This window comes from Meleagris gallopavo, chromosome 2, assembly GCF_905368555.1.
Source record: "Meleagris gallopavo chromosome 2, MGAL_WU_HG_1.1, whole genome shotgun sequence".
Lineage (NCBI taxonomy): Eukaryota > Metazoa > Chordata > Aves > Galliformes > Phasianidae > Meleagris > Meleagris gallopavo.
The window spans coordinates 35488943-35509063 of NC_139405.1; the positions used below are offsets into that span (position 1 = coordinate 35488943).

Consider the following 20121-nt stretch of genomic DNA (forward strand, 5'->3'; position numbering starts at 1 on the left):
CAGTATCTAAATGAAGTCTTTGACTTCTGTGCTTAATTCTGTAAATTCACACAGTAGCTTTCCTTCTTCGTGTCTGTTTCTGTTAACTCAGATGTGTTTGTCTTGCAGTCTTTCCTGTTCTGCTATGCAGTACCATTGAATATTTTGCCTAAAACATACAGTATGATGAATTATCACTTTTTTTTTCTATTTAGATAAGCTTAATTGTCCTTCCCTTAAGCCTTCTAAGAAGTATATACATAGGTTGCATTGAATGTAATGCCTCCTATTTATTTTTGTGGAAACTACAACATATAGAAACAGCATAATAACACTATTTGGTACAGTAAATTTGCAGCTAGAAGACCGTCTTTTTCAACATAGTCACCACCATTAGCTATGCATTTTCGCAAACAGTGAACAAGAGTCTGAGTGCCACCAAATGTGCACCAATGGAGGTGAACCACTGTTTTCACAGCTGCTATGATAGCAGTGTTACTAGGAAAATGTTGCCCATGCGGTCGATCTTTCATCAGCCTGAATTTATGAAAGTCGAAAGTTACCAAATTCAGACTATATAGTCAGTGTGGTAGAACACAAAGATTGGTGTGCTCCATGGTTTTCAAACTGGTATGGGGCCTGGTGTTATTGTGTGGCAAGAGAAAGGTTGTCTTCTTCAGTGGTCTGACTGGAAGTTCGAGCCTTCAGCTTAGTGTTGTGATGTAGAGGTCAGAGTTGATGGTTTGTCTGGGTTCCAGGAAATCCAGCAGGATCACTCCTTCTTATCCTAAAAGACAATGCTCATCACCTTACCTGCTGAGGGCTGCATTTTTCTTTTCTTCTTTTCTACTTTTTCTTCAATGGGAAATTCACGTGGCTACTCTAGGGTCTGCTGTTTTGACTCCAACTTGTAGTGGTGACACTATGTTTAGTCACCAGTAATGATGCGATCCAGAAAACTGTCCTCTTCAGCCTTGTATTGGTTCAATGTGTCCTGACAAACTTATATACAGTGTTCTTTCTGTTCCTTTTTTGAGCATCTGTGGGACCAACCTGGTACAACATTTGTGATATTTCAGTATTGCTGCCATCGTTTCTATTGAAGATTATATTCAGCTCCACACACAGTTCCCTGGTCATAATCTGCTGATTTGCATGAATGAGGTGATCAAGACACTCTTCATTTTTTGATGTGGCATGACTTATCTTGCACGTTGCTGTCACCACTGCTGAAATGCACCAACTGTGCTCACATCCACTGTTTGGCCTTCATAAATATTTGGGAAACATTATTGAATGTCAATGGTGCAGTTTTTTCTGCATGGAGGAATTCAGTCTCACACCTTTGCTTCATATGCACTTTCATGTCAGGCATCATTTTGTCAGACTGTTCTGCTGCTGCTGTTGCATTGCGACAAAATGTAACAATATTGGTGGGGAGGTTCAACCTCTGCTGACTTACCATCACCATTTGCCTTTTGGGCCAACATAATGAAACAGGAAGCATCACCCTCGTAGATATTAAATCCTAAACCTTGTTCTCATGTAGCCATGTGGCCTTTTATGTCATTCACATTATTAAATAAGAATTTGTTGGTGGGGAGTGGAGGGTAGGAAGAAAAAAACCCCACACATCTGTCCTTTGTTTTTAATCAGCAGAGTTTTGCCAAGTGGCAATTAATATTCCTTGGTCTTTGTACTAATTAGGAGCTTCTCAAGGTTAAGAAAAACATTGTCTGCTGAGATAGCAACTGTTCAGACAGGTGAGCTAATTTTGACTGTTCAGAGTTGAAAGTTTCTTTTTTTCCTCTTTGTTTACTAGGAGTGAAAGATTTCCGAAGTGTTGATCAAAACTGTTCTTTCAGCATTTTTATTTTATTTTATTATTATTATTTTTTTTTACTCACAAAGAGGCTATCAGCATCTTAAGGCTGAAAACATCTGAGCATTATAGTTCACTTTATGAGAATCAGAATGATTCTGCTCTGCCTTTGTGGTGGTGTCATCTCGAGTACTACATCCAGGCCTGGGGCCTGTAGCATAAGCAAAACATGGAGCTGTTGGAGTGGGTCCAGAGGAGGAGCGCAAAGTTGCTCAGAGAGCTGGAGCACCTTTCATATGAAGAAGGGATGAGAGAACTAATCTTGTTCAGTCTGGAGAACAGAATACTCTGGGGAGACCTTATTGCAGCCTTCCAGTACTTAAAAGGAGTATATAATGTATGCCACATCCCTGGAGGTGTTCAAAACCAGCTTTGATAAGGCCGTGGGCAGCCTAATCTAGTGAGTGGCAATCCTGCCCATTGCAGGGGGCTTTGAGCTAGATGGTTTTCAAGGTCTCTTCCAATCCAAGCCGTTCTATATCTCCTTAGAGTTTTAGCACTGCTGAGGCTAAAAAGGATGCTTCATTTTATTTCTGTGACGTGTCTTCTTCATTTTTGAAAATTTAATAATTTTTCATTAAAAGTATCTTAAAACCAGTTTTTTTTTTCACTTCTTTCCTTCAAAAGGCAAAGAAGGATTATACAGGAATCTAGTAGTTCAGCTGATGAGAACTGAAAACCAAGGATCAGAACTTGACATTTTCTTCAGATTGTGCATAACATGAACATACAGCCTTTCAACATGCCTAGTTTTCATTGTATGATAAAATATTTTTCTTCTGTTTGTGAATCCAATCCTCTTAATCTGATATTATACATAGTTTTGTTGGTAAGTCTTCTGTTTAATTAAAACAGGAGAAAATAGGAAAAGCTGTGTTTATGATTGAGAAAGCAATTCTGATATTGTTGCTTATACCTTTTGAACTAAATCACTTACGACTATGTGAATTACTCACCAAAGCAAAGCTATAGAGAGGCAGATTTTCCTTAGAATTATCTAGGGATGGTCTTATTTGGTTCTCATCAACTAAAATGGATCCTGGCAAGTGATGCAGACCGCATTCAGTTGCTGAGCCAACTGACTGTTTAATAGAGTGTCACAGTTTTGTGCTGATATTAGAATTAGTACAAGTAGTATGCTGACCCTTCAGCTAGTTGCTCTCTCTTGTTGCCTCAGCAAGAAATACATAAATGCTTAGACCACCACTAAATGACTAATTTAGATTGTAATGCTTTGTAGTAAGACAGCTTCGTAATGAGAAACAAAGCAAAACCATAAACAACCAAACTGTCTTGCTCAACAACTCTCAAATTAAGCAGTGATGTGGAATGGAGTCGTGTTATCTTTTTCCTTGTATGCAGTAATAGGAGGTCATCATAGGTGAGCAGAAGTGCCATCTCTCTCTTCTGGATTCGGGGAAGTGCTGCCTAAGTTAGATCTAGGATAAAAGTAATGGATAAATATTCAAACCAAACAGTTGTGAAGCAGTAGGAATGGCTTATGGCCAAACACTGTTAAAAAACAAGGTCACTTTGAGTCAAAGAGCATCTACGTGCTTTTCATCTTTTGCTTGTGTTTATGTAAAGAGTCCTCAATGACTATTGACCAAAAAAAATCGCTGAGCCATTAGATCCAGAAGTTGGAATCCTTCCCTATTTGATTCTGGAAAACGATAAATGCATCTCTGGTTAAAAGGTTAGAAATGATCCTGAAGCAGTCCACAGAAGGGGAGTTCTGGTTCTGTTCTCTGGGTTTGTGAGCAGAAGATGTTAGGGATTTTCTCTGTAGGCTTCCTCTCTTATTCTTCTGTCATAGAGAGACAGAATCTCTCCTGCATCTCTCCTGCCGTGATTAAGAAATGTGTGTATTCATTCGATTCAATTTATACATAGATTATGTGAGTCCTTGACACTTTTCTTTATGGGTATTAAAACTGGATATGTCCACTTGATTTAAGACTGAATTTTCATATCCAAATTCATCTGTTTGTCATGCATCACTCCATTTCCCAAATCCTGTATCTGACTGACAACTCAGCTTTGAGATCTGTTCAGCTTCACAGTTCCAATCATTGTAAAGCCTGCTGAATGAAGATCTCTCTTTCCAAATAATGAGTTGCTACTTTAGCTCCCAATATTATTTTTGCTTCTGTTTTACTTGTCCAGTGGCACACTGCTGAATCCCCTATCATTCTATGAAGGAAGTCTAAAGAAACCAGCTTGTATGTTTTTAATTATATTTGTTCAGCCCTCTGTGGATGTCAGGAGCTGTGAACAGTAAATGCCAAATGATTGCCAGGAAGAAAGATGCTGACTGCAGTACATAGCAGACAGAACCCTTCAGTGTAACTGTGACTGCCTTGCCATGCACATACCAACAATATCTGATTTTGATTATAGTCTTTCCTCTGATGAGAGGACTGTCTCAGGTTCTCCTGGAGACAAAGTGTTGGTCAAGGAGAAACATAAGCAGTTGTGTAGTCAAGGACAAAGTCAGTCTCCCACAGATTCCAGTCTATTGACTCTTCTTTCTTCCTCATTTGAAAGGCTAACAATTCTCCTTTAAATGAGCATAACTTACTGTTATTATGTTAGTCCAGACAAAGGAAATCAGATTAATTAGCAGAAAGACTGCAAATGTGCTGTGTAGGAGGACTTGTCATTAAAGTATCTCATCCAGGCTCCTGTGGCTTGGTGTGTATTCAGAATGATAGCTCTGGTCTTCCTCTCAGTGGAAGAAGAGAAATAGAATAATACTAGCCTTCAATTAGAGAACCATAATTCAGTCATGGGCAAGGAGAGGGGGAGGTGAGTAGCAAGACGTCTGCTCTGCAAAGCCTAAGTCATAAAATATAAAATCCCAGTTTATGCATGGCAACAGATCCTTCTATGATTGAATTACAACCTTCATATTCGATAATGGGCCAAGTCTCTAAACCAGAATACAGACAGAACAAATATTTACATTCTTGGGACAATGTTGGAGGGAGAATCACTTAGCAGTGCATGAATCAAAGCCACAAGAACATAGATGTGGGACAGCCATGTGTTGCCATCAGTGTGAAGTAGGAGGGATAGAGTGAGTTTCCAGTGTTTGAATGTAAACTTTCCTGAAGTGCAGGTCATCCTGCAGAATTTCACTGAAAATTCAGCTTCTGGTTAAGTAACAGATATTGTCAGTAAGGAGGAATAAACTGTAGTTTGTCCTTTCATTCTATGTGCTATATGTTTCCCATTGTATCTAGAAAATGGAATTTAAAAGCTTAACACTGTTAAATACTTAAATTATTGTTGCATATCTAATTATGATTATATTTGTATTTCTGATTTTATAGCATCTTAAATTTTTGTACTTTTAGCAATTGTTGAGCATCAGCTGATGTGATTTTTATTTTGTTCAGGTGACAGCTATATCTTTAGCATTGTCAGTTTATAAATATCAATAGACTGTAGTGAATAAATGAAAATTTATTTTGTTAACTTACGGATTAACTTGAAACTAAGGATCAGAATGATTCTGTACTGAGGAACTTGGACCAAGACATCAGTTGATATATGTACTACCATTGTCAAGAAGCCATATAATACTAAGGTTTTTGAATTCCAAATTTCATCCTAATTTATGGGCTTGCATACAGATGTATACAAACAGCTATCAGAGCATGTGGTTCCTGTGCTTCTCAGCACTCAAAAATTTCGGTTGAACTTCAGCCTTGTACCTGAGTTTTCTCACATGAGACTTCGAGTGAATAGCTTAACAACTGAGTTAAACATTTGAAACAAAAGTAATTTACTTAAACAGGGATTCTGACGGACCATCACTTAATCCACAGAATGTAAGTAAGCATTAAAACAAGCCAAGCAGAAGCCTGGTGTTATTAGGAAGACAAGAAAAGATAACTCCCCAAATTTGTGAACAAAAAGGGATCCAAGATATTACAGGATCAACCAAATGGTAATACCATACATGGTCTTCAGCAGTGATGTATTCTCACCTGGCTTCTGTCTATGTATGATGCAAAAAACAAGATTTTCTTAACTGCTGGGCCAGCTTACACTCTAAGCAAGAGAATGCAGTAAAAGCTTGGACATGACCCATTGCTGTTTGAATATATCTTGCATTACATGTGACTGCTAGAGCTCACAAATTCTGATTTTCTATGGTTGTATTTGATTTGCCAGTCCACTATAGTAAACTTGAATGTCCTCTATCCTAATCGTGCCTCTTAGGGTACCAAACAGTGATATCGTTGACTTGTCTGCCCCTCCCTCATCTGAAATACTTTTCATGCCTTCCTGTATACCCTGAGAGAAAACACAGTGTAATGCAATAGAAGTTTCAAAACTGCCTTGTTGTCAGAGTTGTTTGAAATTTGGTCGGTGGATTAAAAACTGTAGTTGTTGTGAATTGTCAGATGTGTAATTCAGTGTTGATCATTAACCAAAGAATAAAGAAAAAAAAAAAGTTATCTAAATTCAGAATCACTGAGGAGAAAAAATGCTGTTCTGTGAAAGTAATCATTCTGATATGGCATTTAGTTACGTTTGCCTGGCATAGACCTGCCTGAGACTAACAGGCTGGATTGGCTTATTAGTTGTTTTATTTGTCCATTAGGTCTTCTGTCCTCAGAATTGTTATAAGTTTAAGTTAGCAGAACTGAGGCTTTTTCAGGCAAATTTAAGCTCAGAAAAAAATGTAATTGAAAAACTCTTCAAGCTGTTTTAAATGAGAACTTTATGAAAAAATGATCTGTAGAATTTTTTGCAAGCTGCACATTGGAAAGTAGTGAGATGCATGTCTGAAATTTTGTGTGTATGGGAATTTGTGTACTACCTTAGAGAAGGGCTAGCCCATTATATATTGAGATAAGAACAATTCTTACTTGAATCATTTGTGTGTTTCAACTCTACAAATAAGATATTGGCTCATTAAACTTCATAATGTAAATATTAGTCTATAAATAATATTCTAGATTTTCAAACATGAACATGACTACTTACTACTTAATGCAGAAACTGAGGATATCTTGCATAGAGAGCTTGACAGAAGGCAAATAACTGAATCTGGAAAAGTAGATTTTATTTTGTTGATTAGTGTGGTATTTTGCATGTACAAGATTCCATGCCACCTACTGATTTTCAGAAGGAATTACATTTTTCTATTAGGATAAGCGAAAAGTAATTCTGATGAGCACTTTTATGGTGTTTTAAGGTAGCTGACTCAATTTTCTTGTAGAACATGCCTCATCCAGATGCCTTCCTCCAAAAATGGAACAAATACAGCAATGCGTGCATATTGAAGACTAATGGCTTTGTCCCACATTGTGAGCTAGAAAGTGAGCTTTGTGCTCAGAAAACAGGGCAGTGTTTGAAGATACAAAGCATTACAACTCCTAACCCCATATCTCTTCTACCAAAATTCAGAGAAACTGTACCCGACACTTTCATATAGAACCACTTTAACATTAAAAGGTATGTTTTTAAGTAAATGCTTATCTAAGTATAACAAATCTGGATTGATGAGCTAAAGGAATAGCATTGGTATCATATGATGTGATTAAAATACATTATAAGCTGTTCCCAGTTAATTTCTGACCTCTGGTAACTCACTTCCTCTCTGTGCTCTATTCTGGTTCCACCATATGTTGCTCACCAAGTTAGACTACAGACATTTTGAAGCTGTGCCACTTAGTCAAGCTCTGATCTTGGATGAGAGTTTCATTCTCGCTGTAATGTGAACAGCGAAAATATAATGGAGACTACTCCTTGCAAAATAGTCTTTTGTAGTATCAATACTCCAGCAAGGAAGCTTTGAAATGAGCTATTGTATGTAAGTGCTTTCCCCATTCTTGTGTTGGCTCGTTTCTTTTCCAGAAGGCTGAGGAATGGTCAGAGATGAAGACGTTTGCTCAAGCCACTGCTTCTCTTTCTATTTAGCTTTTAGTTTCCCAAGGGCAGAAGTCTGCTGTTTTCTCCCGAATGAAACACTGCCAAATGGGAGTGTACCAGCTGCCTTCTGCACAGAAGAATAAAGTCAAATGTAGGCTATTATTGCGTGCTGGGCAAAATGTTCATGTCCAAGCAGAAATGACTTGCCTATGTGGGGCTCTTTATCTTATGCTGAAAAGCTGAGGAACACTGAAAAGGAGAGCAAGTATCTTTTCAACCTAGTTCACTCATGAATAGACACATTTTTAGATTCATAGGAGGGCTAGCTTTCAGTACTTTCCAAAAAGCTATTCTCCTTGTCTCCAAGGAGTTTTATTTATTCCTCCCACCCCCTGAGTGTAGCATTCTCCAAAACCAGGTTGGGAGAAAGAAAATCAACCTCATGGGCAGTAAGCAGAAATCTGGTTTTATTTTGTGGGTTTTTCCCTCCTCTCACTCCCCCTTTTTTCCCCTCACGTTACATGTGCTGCCAGTACTTACGACTACACAGACACTTCTGAGTAGGACATCTCACTCTGCTTGGGACAATTCACATGTGCTCACCATGCAGACATTTGACTGTGGTTCGCTCTAAAACCGCAAGTTCCTGAAGCTAAAATTGCAATAAAAATTTAGGAGATTTGATCATAACAATATTCCGAAAAGCCTTTGTCTGGTTACCTTTTGGTATTCTATCATCTTAGTTCTGTGTATTCAGATTACCTTAAAAACACCATTGCTTCATTGCCTGTAACATTGCCTATAACATTGCCATTGTTATAGGATGACTTAACTCTTACATATGTTGCCACTTTTCTTCCTCATCTGTATTTTACTTTTCCACGTGTAAAACTGAGCAATGCTAATGCAGTTGTGGAACTGAAACTTAGCTGCTGTTAAATACCTGGGTAAAATTTAGCCTTAAAATAAAACTAGAAGCTAATTCCCTTAATATTTTCTTTTAGTTGAATGATTGCTTAGGAATTGCATTTCTTATAAATGTGTTTTTATTTTAAGAATAGGTGTGATTTATTATTATTATGGTATATAAATTATTTGTAAGTACTGATATTTATCACAGATAGAACTATTGGAAAATGTATTTCAAAGAAGAATACCTGGGTGGGTTTCAGCAATACTTTTTTTTTAGTCACAGACTCCTGGAACTCTAGATCTCATCTTGACTGTAATAGCCAAAAGCTGCTATCTCAGCTAATGAAATTTTCAGTGGCTGTCCTCACAAGATCCTTGTCCTGTCTTAAAAAAAAAAAAAAAAAAAAAAAAAAAAAAAAAAAAAAAAAAAAAAAAAAAGATTTTTCTGAACTCCTCTAATGCTAATGCTGTTATTTAAAAAAAAAAATAAAAAAAATAGGAGAAAGAAAGAAAGAAAATTGAAGGCCACGTTTAGAAGCTGTGCAAAATCAGGAAGATTCAGCCTGTGGAGTACTTAATACCATATATTGGTAATACAGTCTTTAAATCAATATGCTTCCTGGCAAGGTGTCAGTGCAAAGAGGAGCATAAGAGTAATGTGATCTCTTAACTCTGATGAAATGAGCAGCTGCATTCAAACCTGCTTCTAATATGCTTGTTCCAAGTTCCTGAAAGAAGGAAATCATAGTTATAAGCATGGATTTCTGGTGGCAGAAATGTAGATAAGAAAGAGGACAAACTGTAAAGGAAGAAAATACGGTTCTAGCTGGTTGGGTTTAATGCCAAGTGTAGACAGACCTTCAAATTTTCTTCATAATTGCTACTATCCTAAAAATAATGTATCTGACACATTAAATGTTGCTGAATGTGACACCAGCAATTGATTGTGCCCTTGATTCCTCTTATATCAGAATGCACACACCAGGAATCCTTCTAATCTCCCAGATTTATCAGAGAAAATCCAAGATAAAACTCTTATTTGTAGAAAATCTATAGTGAGAGCTGAAATTAGTAACATTGCTTGAGTTGCTTTTAATTAGCTTTATCTTAACGTCACCAGGCCCCATAGTGTCTTTGTTCTTTGTACTTCTCTTTTATCTACTTATGTGCTCTCTTTTTAGTTGCATTAGGTTGAACGTCTTCAGGAACTGACTTGATAAGAATGTCTAAGTTCCAGGGGAAATGCTGTCCTCTTCTGAGGAATGTAACTATGTATCAGAGAAACCCTTCTGCATCTTCTCCTTTTGGAAACAAAACAAGAGGCTGGTCAGAATAGAACAATTCCTGAGGCATTCAGTTTGTGGGCAGACCTTTCCTATTTCCTTCACACCTCTGTGTTATTGCATATAGACTATGTTGAGCCTCTCTGGGAGAGAAATGATAGTGGGAGGGAGAGGGAAGGATAATGGGGAGGAAGGATCTCCATCCAAGCCAACCAGTGATGGTGCAAGGAGTTTATTCGTTCTGAAGTAGAATATTTTCTCCCTGGTCTATGGTGCAATACAATTGTTTTCTCCCAAATTACTATAGAAGGTTCTTAAAGGGTGAGGGTGGACAAACTTCTCCTTGTAGTGGCTTTAATTATTGGTTATGCCCTTTGGTGATGCGTGCACTGGTGTTTAAAAGTGATGTTTTAAAAATATTGCTTGTACATGGTAGAACTTCACTGCTAAAACCAAGGAATTTTCTAGTTCTTTGGGTTGTTTTTTTTTGTTGTAACTTGCTTCCAGTTCTGCTGCGGTCAATGGTCTCAGTCTTGGCATTTTAACTGTGAGAATCTATTAATGTTGGGATCACTCACTAGGAGGTCCATTCCTCTTTAAAAAGAAAGATATAGCACAGTATTCATTTATTACTGTAGTTTGGAGACATAGGATCAATAATTTCCAAAGGATACTTCAAAGGGAGAGGCTAGAACCAAATGCTTCCCTTGCGTAAAGGTGCTTAATTTGTGTCATCTTTATTTGAACATTATACCATTAGAATCATGCTTAACCATTAATAAATGAAATAAATAGCATTTTTTGCTTCCTGGGAGAGAATCTGATATTTCCTTGCTTCCAACATAAGTCATTAAAGCCAAGTTTTACTTATTTTGATAGTTATTGCCTGGCTTATCTTCAAGGAACACTTCTTGTGTGCCATCTTAAAAGCTGTGAACTGACCATGTAGACCATGTTCTTGCATTAATAAACATATGGTTGTTTTATACATGTTCTTTTTTGACTAGGTATAATAAGAAAGTAAATGGTGGAGTAGAACATAGCTTTGAGTCCCAGAGTCAGCAAAGAGCTGATCCCAAGGTAAAGTTTTTGAGTCGCTGCATTTTGCAGGTTGGAAAAGAGTGATGCATGGAATCACATGAATGTGTATGTACCATACCACAAAACTGTACTTCATTTAATTTAGGCTATACTGCTGGTCTTTTGCTGCTAGTAGAAGAGAAACCACAGTCTTCCAAGACAAATTTTTTCTTATAAATTTTAGTTTTCAAAAACTAAAGTGTCTCTGAATTTGGGATTTTCATCTTTCTGTTGTTCTTTTTCCCTTTGGCTCTTACAAGACTTTTGATGGTGGTGGAATAGGTTTATGTTACTAAATCCAATGCATTTATGACTGCATCAGAGAGCTTGATGCTTTTGAGCAAGCTAATAATGCTGGGTGGTTTGTAGGTGTTCCATGCTTAAACAAGAAAATGGGTCTCACAACTGCTTGTTCTCCTTACATCCCTCCCTCTTTTTCATCAATTGAGGATTAATTAAACAGGCCAATCTGAGAAACAGGAATTCCTAATCAGAAACTTCATCCTAAGCTCAGAAATTGAAGTCACTAAAGGAAACTCTGGAGCAGTCACTTGGTATGGATGGGTGCTGTCATTGCTTCCTCTCTAGTCTTTCAGGGACCATAGCTCCCAGTTCTATTGGTGGACTTCTCCAAAATGATGCGCTTGAATTCTGAGGTCAAAGCCATTGCTCTAATTCCCAGAGAAGTGCCCTAATGTAAAACTATAGGCTATTTTGGGGGCTACACTACTGCCTGTCCTGCTCCAGAGATGGATTATTTTCAAGAATGCATTGAGTTATAGGGCCAGAAGGATGGTATGCAGGAGGGAGCCTGATTTAGTAGATATTTTATGTTACACAGTAATTGGATACAAACAAGAAATAAAGCTGAAGGCAGACACTGCAGTTGTGGGTCTTCCCCTCCTAGCTGCATGCCCTGACCTCTTTGGATTACAGAGCTGGGTCTTGGCATTCCCGCTTCCTTGGCCAAGGATTTTGTAGACTCCTGAGTACCTTACAGATCTGCTTCAGCATGACAGTTTTCAGGAGCCTGTGAACTCTTGCTTTATGCTGATTTCCTTATCTAAAGGAAATAAAAACTTAACATGTGAAATGCTAATGCAGGCTCTGTTTCATTTCTAGTATAAGATTAAGTTATTTTCTGCACTAGCTCACAGACTGAAAAAAGGAAGTGGTGGGGAGGGGGTAACAGAGGCCTTGCAGCAGCTGGCAAAAACTCCTGAAGGAGTTGAAAACCATCACACAGCAGCTTCCATCAGCTCTGACGTGAGAAGCCCCTCAGTGCAGCGGGAATGATGGACCCAGGCTGGCGTTTGCACAAGTGTTAGCAGTTTTCAACTCTTAAGACCACCTGCTATATAATTCCTTGATATTGAGGAAAGACATAACTGCTCTGTCCTTGCCAGAAACCAGAACGTTTTTGTTTCTTCTCTTTCTGCTCTGTTTGTGGACAGGCAACGTTCAGCATGCTGCCTTGCATTCGGGTGAGTGTGCCAGAATGTTCTGTTTCTCTGAGAACAGTGAAGTTTCTCTTTTCTTTGCATGTGATTACCTAAAACATACGTAGTCCACGGTGTGTTCCTGGCATCAGGTGACCTTGTTTGCACCCTTACTGGCTTGAATAGGGGTTTGTGTGCCAGGGTTTAGGAAGAAGTGATTTGTCGGTTAGTAAGGGGCAGCCCTGTGATTAGAAATTCCATGATCTGAGAGGGTGCACGTTTGACTAGCTGGTGTAAACCAGAGTAATTTGCTCTCTGTACATATCAGAAGGTTCAAATTTGATAGAGATAAATGACAGAAATAGGCGTTGCGTTCCTGAGTGTCTGTAGAAGTACTTGCTAATGTGTACTGCAAAGTTTGGTGTACAATAGTGGCTTTGATTAATAATGCTTTATTAGTTATAAACATAGACTTAGTGAATAAATCCTATTTATTCTGTTGAATGGCTTCCCATGCCTACATAAAACTATTTCAGAAATTATAAAACTACTATAATATTTTTCCGCATTATGAACTTCAAGTTGCTACCTCTGTCAGCATTACAGAATTCCTGTGTAGGATTTCTGCTCAAACCCATCCTTGACATGCAAAGAAAGTTGTCTTTTAACTTGCATTTTGTGATGGGAAAGTGTGAGCGTGGTAAGACAGAGTTTTGCTAAGAAAGGAGTAGGGGAAAGTGTGCATCTCTCTTTTTGACATGTCTCTGGATTTATACCTTTCTCTTCCATGTCAGGGTAGGATAAATGAAACTGGAGAGGTATATCCCTTCTGAAAAGGACTGAACTCCTTCCCTGAAGGACAGTAGAGCTGGAGCATTTACTTTGTGTCTCTGCATATAGAAAAGAAGTAGAAGAGATTGTCTGAGGAATGCTGACATAAGGCATCCTGGCATGTCTTTTACTAGAAGATGTAGGCTCATAACTCCTGTTTTATTCACTCCCTTTTCTATCTAAAACACAAAACAGTGGGCATACATTTTTTTATCTACTATTGAAAAGCAGCCATCAGTGTAGAATAACATGAGAACAGTTTGGGAGGAAGCATGGAACACTGCATTCAAGTGAAACTAATTATTCGATTAGAGTTTGGCCTGGCTGTGGTGGTTGACATCCAGGGCTGTTGGCGACAATACCTGTGATGAAATCCAAGTCTAGTCTTGATTCATTTGAAGGATCTGGACAAACCTTCTGGACTTGCGTGCTGAATGCTAAGCAGTGCAAAAATAGGCCACTGATTTAAAGAACCCATGGCTACCATGGATGTCAGTGGGCACTTGGCATACTTACAGATGAATTTGCTTATTTAGGTTTTAGGAACACTTGTTCCCATTTCAAGCATGCAGTCTGGTGATATTTGATGTTTGCATCAGAGCGTCTTCCACTCACAGCTCTGGGATAAGCACTTTCCTTCAGCACTTCCAACTTCTCCCCTTAAAATTTAGTCAAAGTCTGACCTTGAGATCTTATAAACTTAGAAAATTATCTAAAAGATGTTCCACTTAATCTGCTACTTTTCCTTCTTTTTATCAATCCAGAGCTTAAATATGTTAGCTCTGCCTTGTTGATGTCTTGAATCTTCACCATAAACACATTTTTGATCTGTTGGTGTCTTTATTTGGAAAATGGTGTGTTTTTATGTTAGAACTACCTAATGCAAAATCTCAAATGTCTGCAGAGTTAGATATATCTATATTTATTGGTGTCACAGTATTTGTTTTCTTGGCATCATTCTAAAGGGAAAAAAAAAGCACTACTTGGAAGGATTTGAAACTATACTGGGAAAGGAGGGATGACTCTTTCATCTACATACTGTTCCATAAATACTGTCCTTTCAGAACAAAGGTAAGTAGAGCACTTTTAGAAAGAGTTGAAGCGTCCCTAACCTCAGAACAGAAAGCTTCTGGGCTGCACTCACTTCTGGCACCCTAGAAATACTCTGCTCTGCCTTTCCTGGGACAACAAAATTAAATGAACTGTCAAATGAGTTGTGAACATTGGCTTGATGAGGAAATTCAGTAATTTTGCTCTGATGTCATACATGCACATTTAGACACATTACTAAACGGTATCAACAAGTTGTTGATGAAAATCCAGGAGCTGCTAAGTTATGCTCCACAGAACAAGAAATTCTAATAGACAACTATTGGAAAAAATACTTTTGCCAATTGGCTGCTTATTTTAGCTTAGCAACTGGCTTATGCTCTAACCTATTCCTTAACATCTAAAGTAAATACTGAACTCTCTCATGTTTACAAACCTTCTTAAGCTATTTGCCTAGGAAACCTTGCAGTAATGAAGTCCCCTGTGTTGTATTTAAGTGTTTCCTCCTGTTGGAAGAATAAATCTATCAAGTTTTCGGCCTCCCACAGACAGTATATGAAGGGCTGTATGTGCTGTAAGCCCTGAGAAACACCAGAAGCAATTCAAAATGATAAAAATATACTTTTGGACACCTCTCACTCCTCTGCCTGGAACTAGGCTAGGTAGGGACTTTAGATCTGAAGAGGCAAATGAGAGTTCATCTTGTGTAGCACACTATTCCCTTCCCTCTCCCCAGTCTCCACAGATGAGCTGTCACTGAGTTGGCAGAAGTCTGCTGAGCCTTTCCTAGCCAGCAATTTGCCCAGCTGTTTGGCCCAGGATTTCACAGAAAAGAAGGAAACCTTTCTGGCTGAAGCTTCTGCAAAGTCAGTGGTTCAGTGATCAAAGCATCAGCTTTGCTACAGGGGAAAGAAGAGAGGGGCATTTCAACAGGGCCTGACTCTTTGTGATAAATGCTCACCCTAGAATATACTTAATCTCTTAGGAAAAGTGGTGGGATTACAAAGGCAGTAAGGTCTCCATTTCTTCTTAAAGCATGTGTTAAGTTCAGCACTTTGTGGTTTGAAAACGCATCTCTTCTAACAGCTACTTGTATTGCCATTGCAGGATGATTTGGAAATTTGCCGTGTCCATCCTTTTGATCGCAGCACTGGCTAGAGTAGCAGACAGCAGGAAGAACCGCCCGGCGGGGGCGATCCCGTCCCCCTACAAGGACAGCAGCAGCAACAACTCAGAGCGGAGGCAGCAGCTGAACAAGGAGGTGCTGGCCTCCAGCCAGGAGGCCCTCGTGGTCACCGAACGGAAGTACCTCAAGAGCGACTGGTGCAAGACGCAGCCCTTACGACAGACCGTCAGTGAGGAGGGCTGCATAAGCCGCACCATCATCAACCGCTTCTGCTATGGGCAGTGCAACTCCTTCTACATACCACGGCATGTGAAGAAGGAGGAGGAGTCCTTCCAGTCCTGTGCTTTCTGCAAGCCACACAAGGTGACCTCCTCGACTGTGCAGCTGGAGTGCCCTGAGCTGGACCCACCATTCCGACTCAAGAAAATTCAGAAGGTGAAGCAGTGTCGGTGCATGTCTGTGAATCTGAACAATTCAGGCAAGATGTAAGAACAGCTGTGGGGCTACTGCTTGCTTTGTCCTATTGTCCCCATCAGACTTCCCGCTGCATCTCTTCTCCGTTGGGCAGACTGCCTATTTTCTTGGTTTGTTTTTTCTTTTTTCTCTGTTTATTTGTATTTCAGGAGGCATCTCTCCAGCAAGGAAAGACTCCTTGTCATGTGCCTACTGGAATAAAGCTATTTAATGGACTATGTTATGCACTTGACCATCAGGTTCATTTTATGTCTGGTATCATCTGACAGTTGAATCTTACGGGGTGGAGCAGGCTCCTGAAGTTGAGACTGTGCATCTAAGCGACCAGTTGGCTGAATGCAACGTTAAATGTTTCCACTGTGTGGAGTAAAGCTGTCTGCCCTACACTCCAGCCCCCTCCACCAGATGAGATGCCTTCCCACTACGCTGTTCCGGAACTTGCTGCTGTCACCACGATATGCTGGGTTCTGTCCAAATCTGGGTGAGGCAGACCAGGGAGAGCTACAAAGAGTAACATACAAAAAGAGACTCTCTGATGAGGCTCGGCTTCTTGAAACACCTCTTACTGTGCAATGACAAACTGTTCCAAGCTTGTGGTCTGAACTGCAGATAAGAGCTGAAAGAGAGAGGGCGAAATGTCAGATCAGCCACTGTGATCACATCAGCAGCCTGAAGGAGGATTCTTAAGCTGTTGTGGCTGGAATATACCGAACATGTGGTCTCTGCAGCAGTGTTTGTTTTGTAACTTAGCTATAGTAAACAGCTGCTTAAAGTATTATAGACCTAGCCATGTATATTTTTCTTGTGACAGAATATGTCGGAGATTAAAATGTGGTAAGAGACTTGGTTGCTAGGTCAGCTGCCTGGCTTAAAATGGATGCATTTTAACTGGGCTTTTGGTACATTAATGTGTTAGATCTGTGCCTGTTTCTTACTCCAAAAAGGACAACATCCATTTATTACCTTACATTTATGCCTGCTCAGACTAGAGAAGGTGGAAGATAATTGGAAAGGAGCTGAGAATACTAGTGGTGTTTCACTTAAGGTATAAAAGCACTTGTCACACAAAGAACAAAATTTGGTCATTGCTGGACCGAATGCAAAGGCTGCCTTATTGTTCAGTGTCATCAGGTGCTGGAAGTGACATCTTTCCCATGTTTGGAAAGTAGGAAAAAGTGTTGATGTTAAAGGACAAACTCATCAGTCAGTGCCGTGGGAATAGGTCACAGTTGTATGAGCAGGGAGAGAGAGTCAGTGCTAATCACTGTGGCACTGGTGGTCCACTGAGTGTTTGGGTTCTATGTAATCCATGGTGGTGAACACTTTGCAGTTCATTTTGATCACACTGTGTTGTTATTCACTTGGTGGAGTTTAGCATGTCCTGTGTATCCTGTTTGTTCCAGTTCTGATCTGTATTAGTACCAGCTGCATTAAGATCATAAGATGTCTAAAAACAAACCAGCCCCTTCTCCCAAACTGAAGTCCATGCATGCTCAATCATCAGAAGCTTACTAATTCACAATGACAAGTTGACTCCCCGATGCATGTCTTAGGGTTCAGGATCTGCATCTGCTGATAACAGCTTGCTGTGGGAACCCTTTCCTTCCAGATTCCTTACATGCAGCCACTTCAAGGGGTTAATGTGTTTAGGACTCTGGCCAGCCAAGAGTTCAGTGCCATATTATGTGAGACAGGCTGCTCTAAGAGGCTTTTGGGACTGAGCTCCACAAGAGCTCACCAAGCGGTTTATGGGGATTGGCACGGGCAGGATGAGGTTGGTCAGGTATGTTAGCCCTATTAAGTGAACAGTTATGTGTTTTCTTCTGTGATCTTTCAGAAATGCAGAGGGAGACCCCTCACAGTTGTTTTTCAGAAGCTGGCATTGCTATACTAACAGCATCATGCCAGTCCCTGAATGGACAGTGTTCATTCCAGGCTTGATAGTGTCAGTGTGGGTGTGGAGCAAAGTGGAGAAAACTAATCTATTATGACTCCAGTGATCTCAGTCTCCACTTGAAAGAAACAGACTGAAAGTCATTTTGGATGAGAGAGAGAGAAAAGCACCGTGGTAACTTCAGTTAGGAATAATGTGCAAGAATCTTTAAGCTATGCCCTGCCTGGGGTTTTCATCGGTTTGCAATATGACTATGCTGCAGCTTAAAGTTCCTTCTAGGAGCTATGTTTATGTAAAAACTGAGTTGAGCTTGTAATGGTTAAAACTGTATTTAATTCTTGTTTTATAAATGAAAACAAAAAATGAAGAAATACTTTAAGTATAATGTAATTATTTTATAGGTCTACTATTAAATTATAGATTAAATAATAAAGCTACTCTAGGGTTATATGGCACCCAGATGTACAGGCTTTGCTTCAACACCTTGTGTCCAGCTGCTTTTTAATCAGTCTGTTTTCCAGTTTCCTTCTGACCATATGAGACACAGGTAAATGGATTGCCCTGACAGCTTGGGGAAGCCTAGCTACTTTACCCCTACACACTTTCCTGTTAATTTACCTCTAAACTACCACTGCTTTTTGGTTAATGACAAGAAGGCAACCAAAGTTTCACACCGGCTGAACTGCTGGCATTTACATTCAGAGAAGCAGCTATCATCAGTGATTTTGCTTAAAATGCAGGTAAATCCTTACATAAAAGTAACCAACCTACATGTGGAAATAAATATGTCTGTTAAGATATAGTGAGTTTGAACCCTGGCTATCAGCTCTTGAATGAGGTGCAGTGTACGCACCTCAAAGTGTACAGTAGTATCTTTGTTACTGTTTTCCAACCCAAAGAAAAGATTGTTGAAAACAACAAAAACACGAAGGAAAACTTCAGCTAGGAACGGGATTTCTTACAGAGAGAAATGAGCTTCCATCAGAAGAGATGTCTGTCATGGATATTGAGAGAAACAGGAGTGCATAGACTACAGTTAGCAAAGGGGGGGCTACCTTCATTATGGCACTGTAACTGACTTAAGTAGGAACCCACTCTCCTCATCTCCCAGACTCTTGATCAAATTCTCTCACAATTCAGAACCCTAAAGATCACTGAGCCCAACTCCTGATGAGGCAGATGCCCCATCTTGCAAATGCCTCAGTCACTTGGTTCAAAATGAGCTCAGGCAGACACATCCTCCAGCATCCTACTCTCATTTTTGCCTGTCTCTTGGCCAGTGTTTTTACTTAGCTTGTAGCTTCACTGCACAGCACCCAGCTGAACTTCTGTCTGTGTTCCAGCTTGGTTGGCTCTCTCAGCCTCTTCCTGCCTTGATGCTGAAGCATACTAGAAGTTTGTGTGGTAATTCAATGATCTCCCTCTTGTGAAAACAATCCAGGAGCAGGTGAGTCACCCTGGGTAGATGGAAGAGGCACTCAGACAGATCCAATCTCTCTTAAATGCAACTGGTGTTGTGGGACAGGGAAGGGAGGGGAACAGCAAACGTTAAGTTCTATTGCTGTGGCACTGCTGATTCGGCAAGTCCCTGGTCTGTGATGAGTGACACATGAAGACTCTTGGTTTCTAAGAGCTTAAATTTCAGCTGCAGCTGAAAAAAAAAAAAAAAAAATTAAATTCAACAGAGACTTTTTATCCTCAAAAAGACACCATACTTTTGAGACAGTGAGCTTACCCTTAGATGCCTTTACAGGTAGGTTGGATGAATGTTTATCAAAGACAGATCTGCCATCATCAAGGGAATAGCCTGTAAAACCCATTCTGTAATGTGAATCCTATTTGATTGATGGGTAGTGACCTGAAGGATGTTGGGCATTGCTTTGTCTTTTTCTGATCATTTCATATTGTCTTCAGAAGAATTCAGCTCTATCAGTTTTCACTTACTCTGTCCATAGTAGTTCAAAATTGATGTATATCAGTTACATAATTTATAAGGGAGTTGGCATAAACAGAGCCCTGCTTATTAGCCTAGAATATGTAGCAAAATAATAGCAATGCAAAGACTTACTATATCTTCTCTTGATGAAATTAATAGCTGCTTTCAACTTTTAAGCTGATCACTTAAAAACATCAGACAAGGAAAGATGACAACCTATGGAAGATGTGACTAGTCACATTCCCAGTGCCACTGTTGGTTAATACTTAACTGACTTTTGGAAGTTCTTTACACTGATGAAAGTTGCTACAGGAAAGCCAACCACTGCTGTGTCATAACAATTGTG

The 20121-nt window shown here is 39.5% G+C and overlaps 1 protein-coding gene across 4 annotated transcripts in view; it reads left to right on the forward strand.

Moving 5' to 3' along the window:
• GREM2 (gremlin 2, DAN family BMP antagonist) overlaps nucleotides 1–18319 on the forward strand; it is a 41637-nt gene extending 23318 nt beyond the window's left edge. For 3 of the 4 annotated variants that reach the window (XM_085219654.1, XM_085219655.1, XM_085219653.1), the window contains exon 2: nucleotides 15453–18319. In XM_085219654.1, coding sequence (XP_085075780.1) covers nucleotides 15454–15960 — 507 coding nt within the window. In that variant the 5' untranslated portion in view covers nucleotide 15453 and the 3' untranslated portion in view covers nucleotides 15961–18319. Of the gene's footprint in view, nucleotides 1–14176; nucleotides 14367–15452 lie in introns of those variants that run through there. The other variant, XM_019612725.3, reaches the window with a different exon arrangement.
• The last annotated feature ends 1802 nt before the right edge of the window (nucleotides 18320–20121 follow it).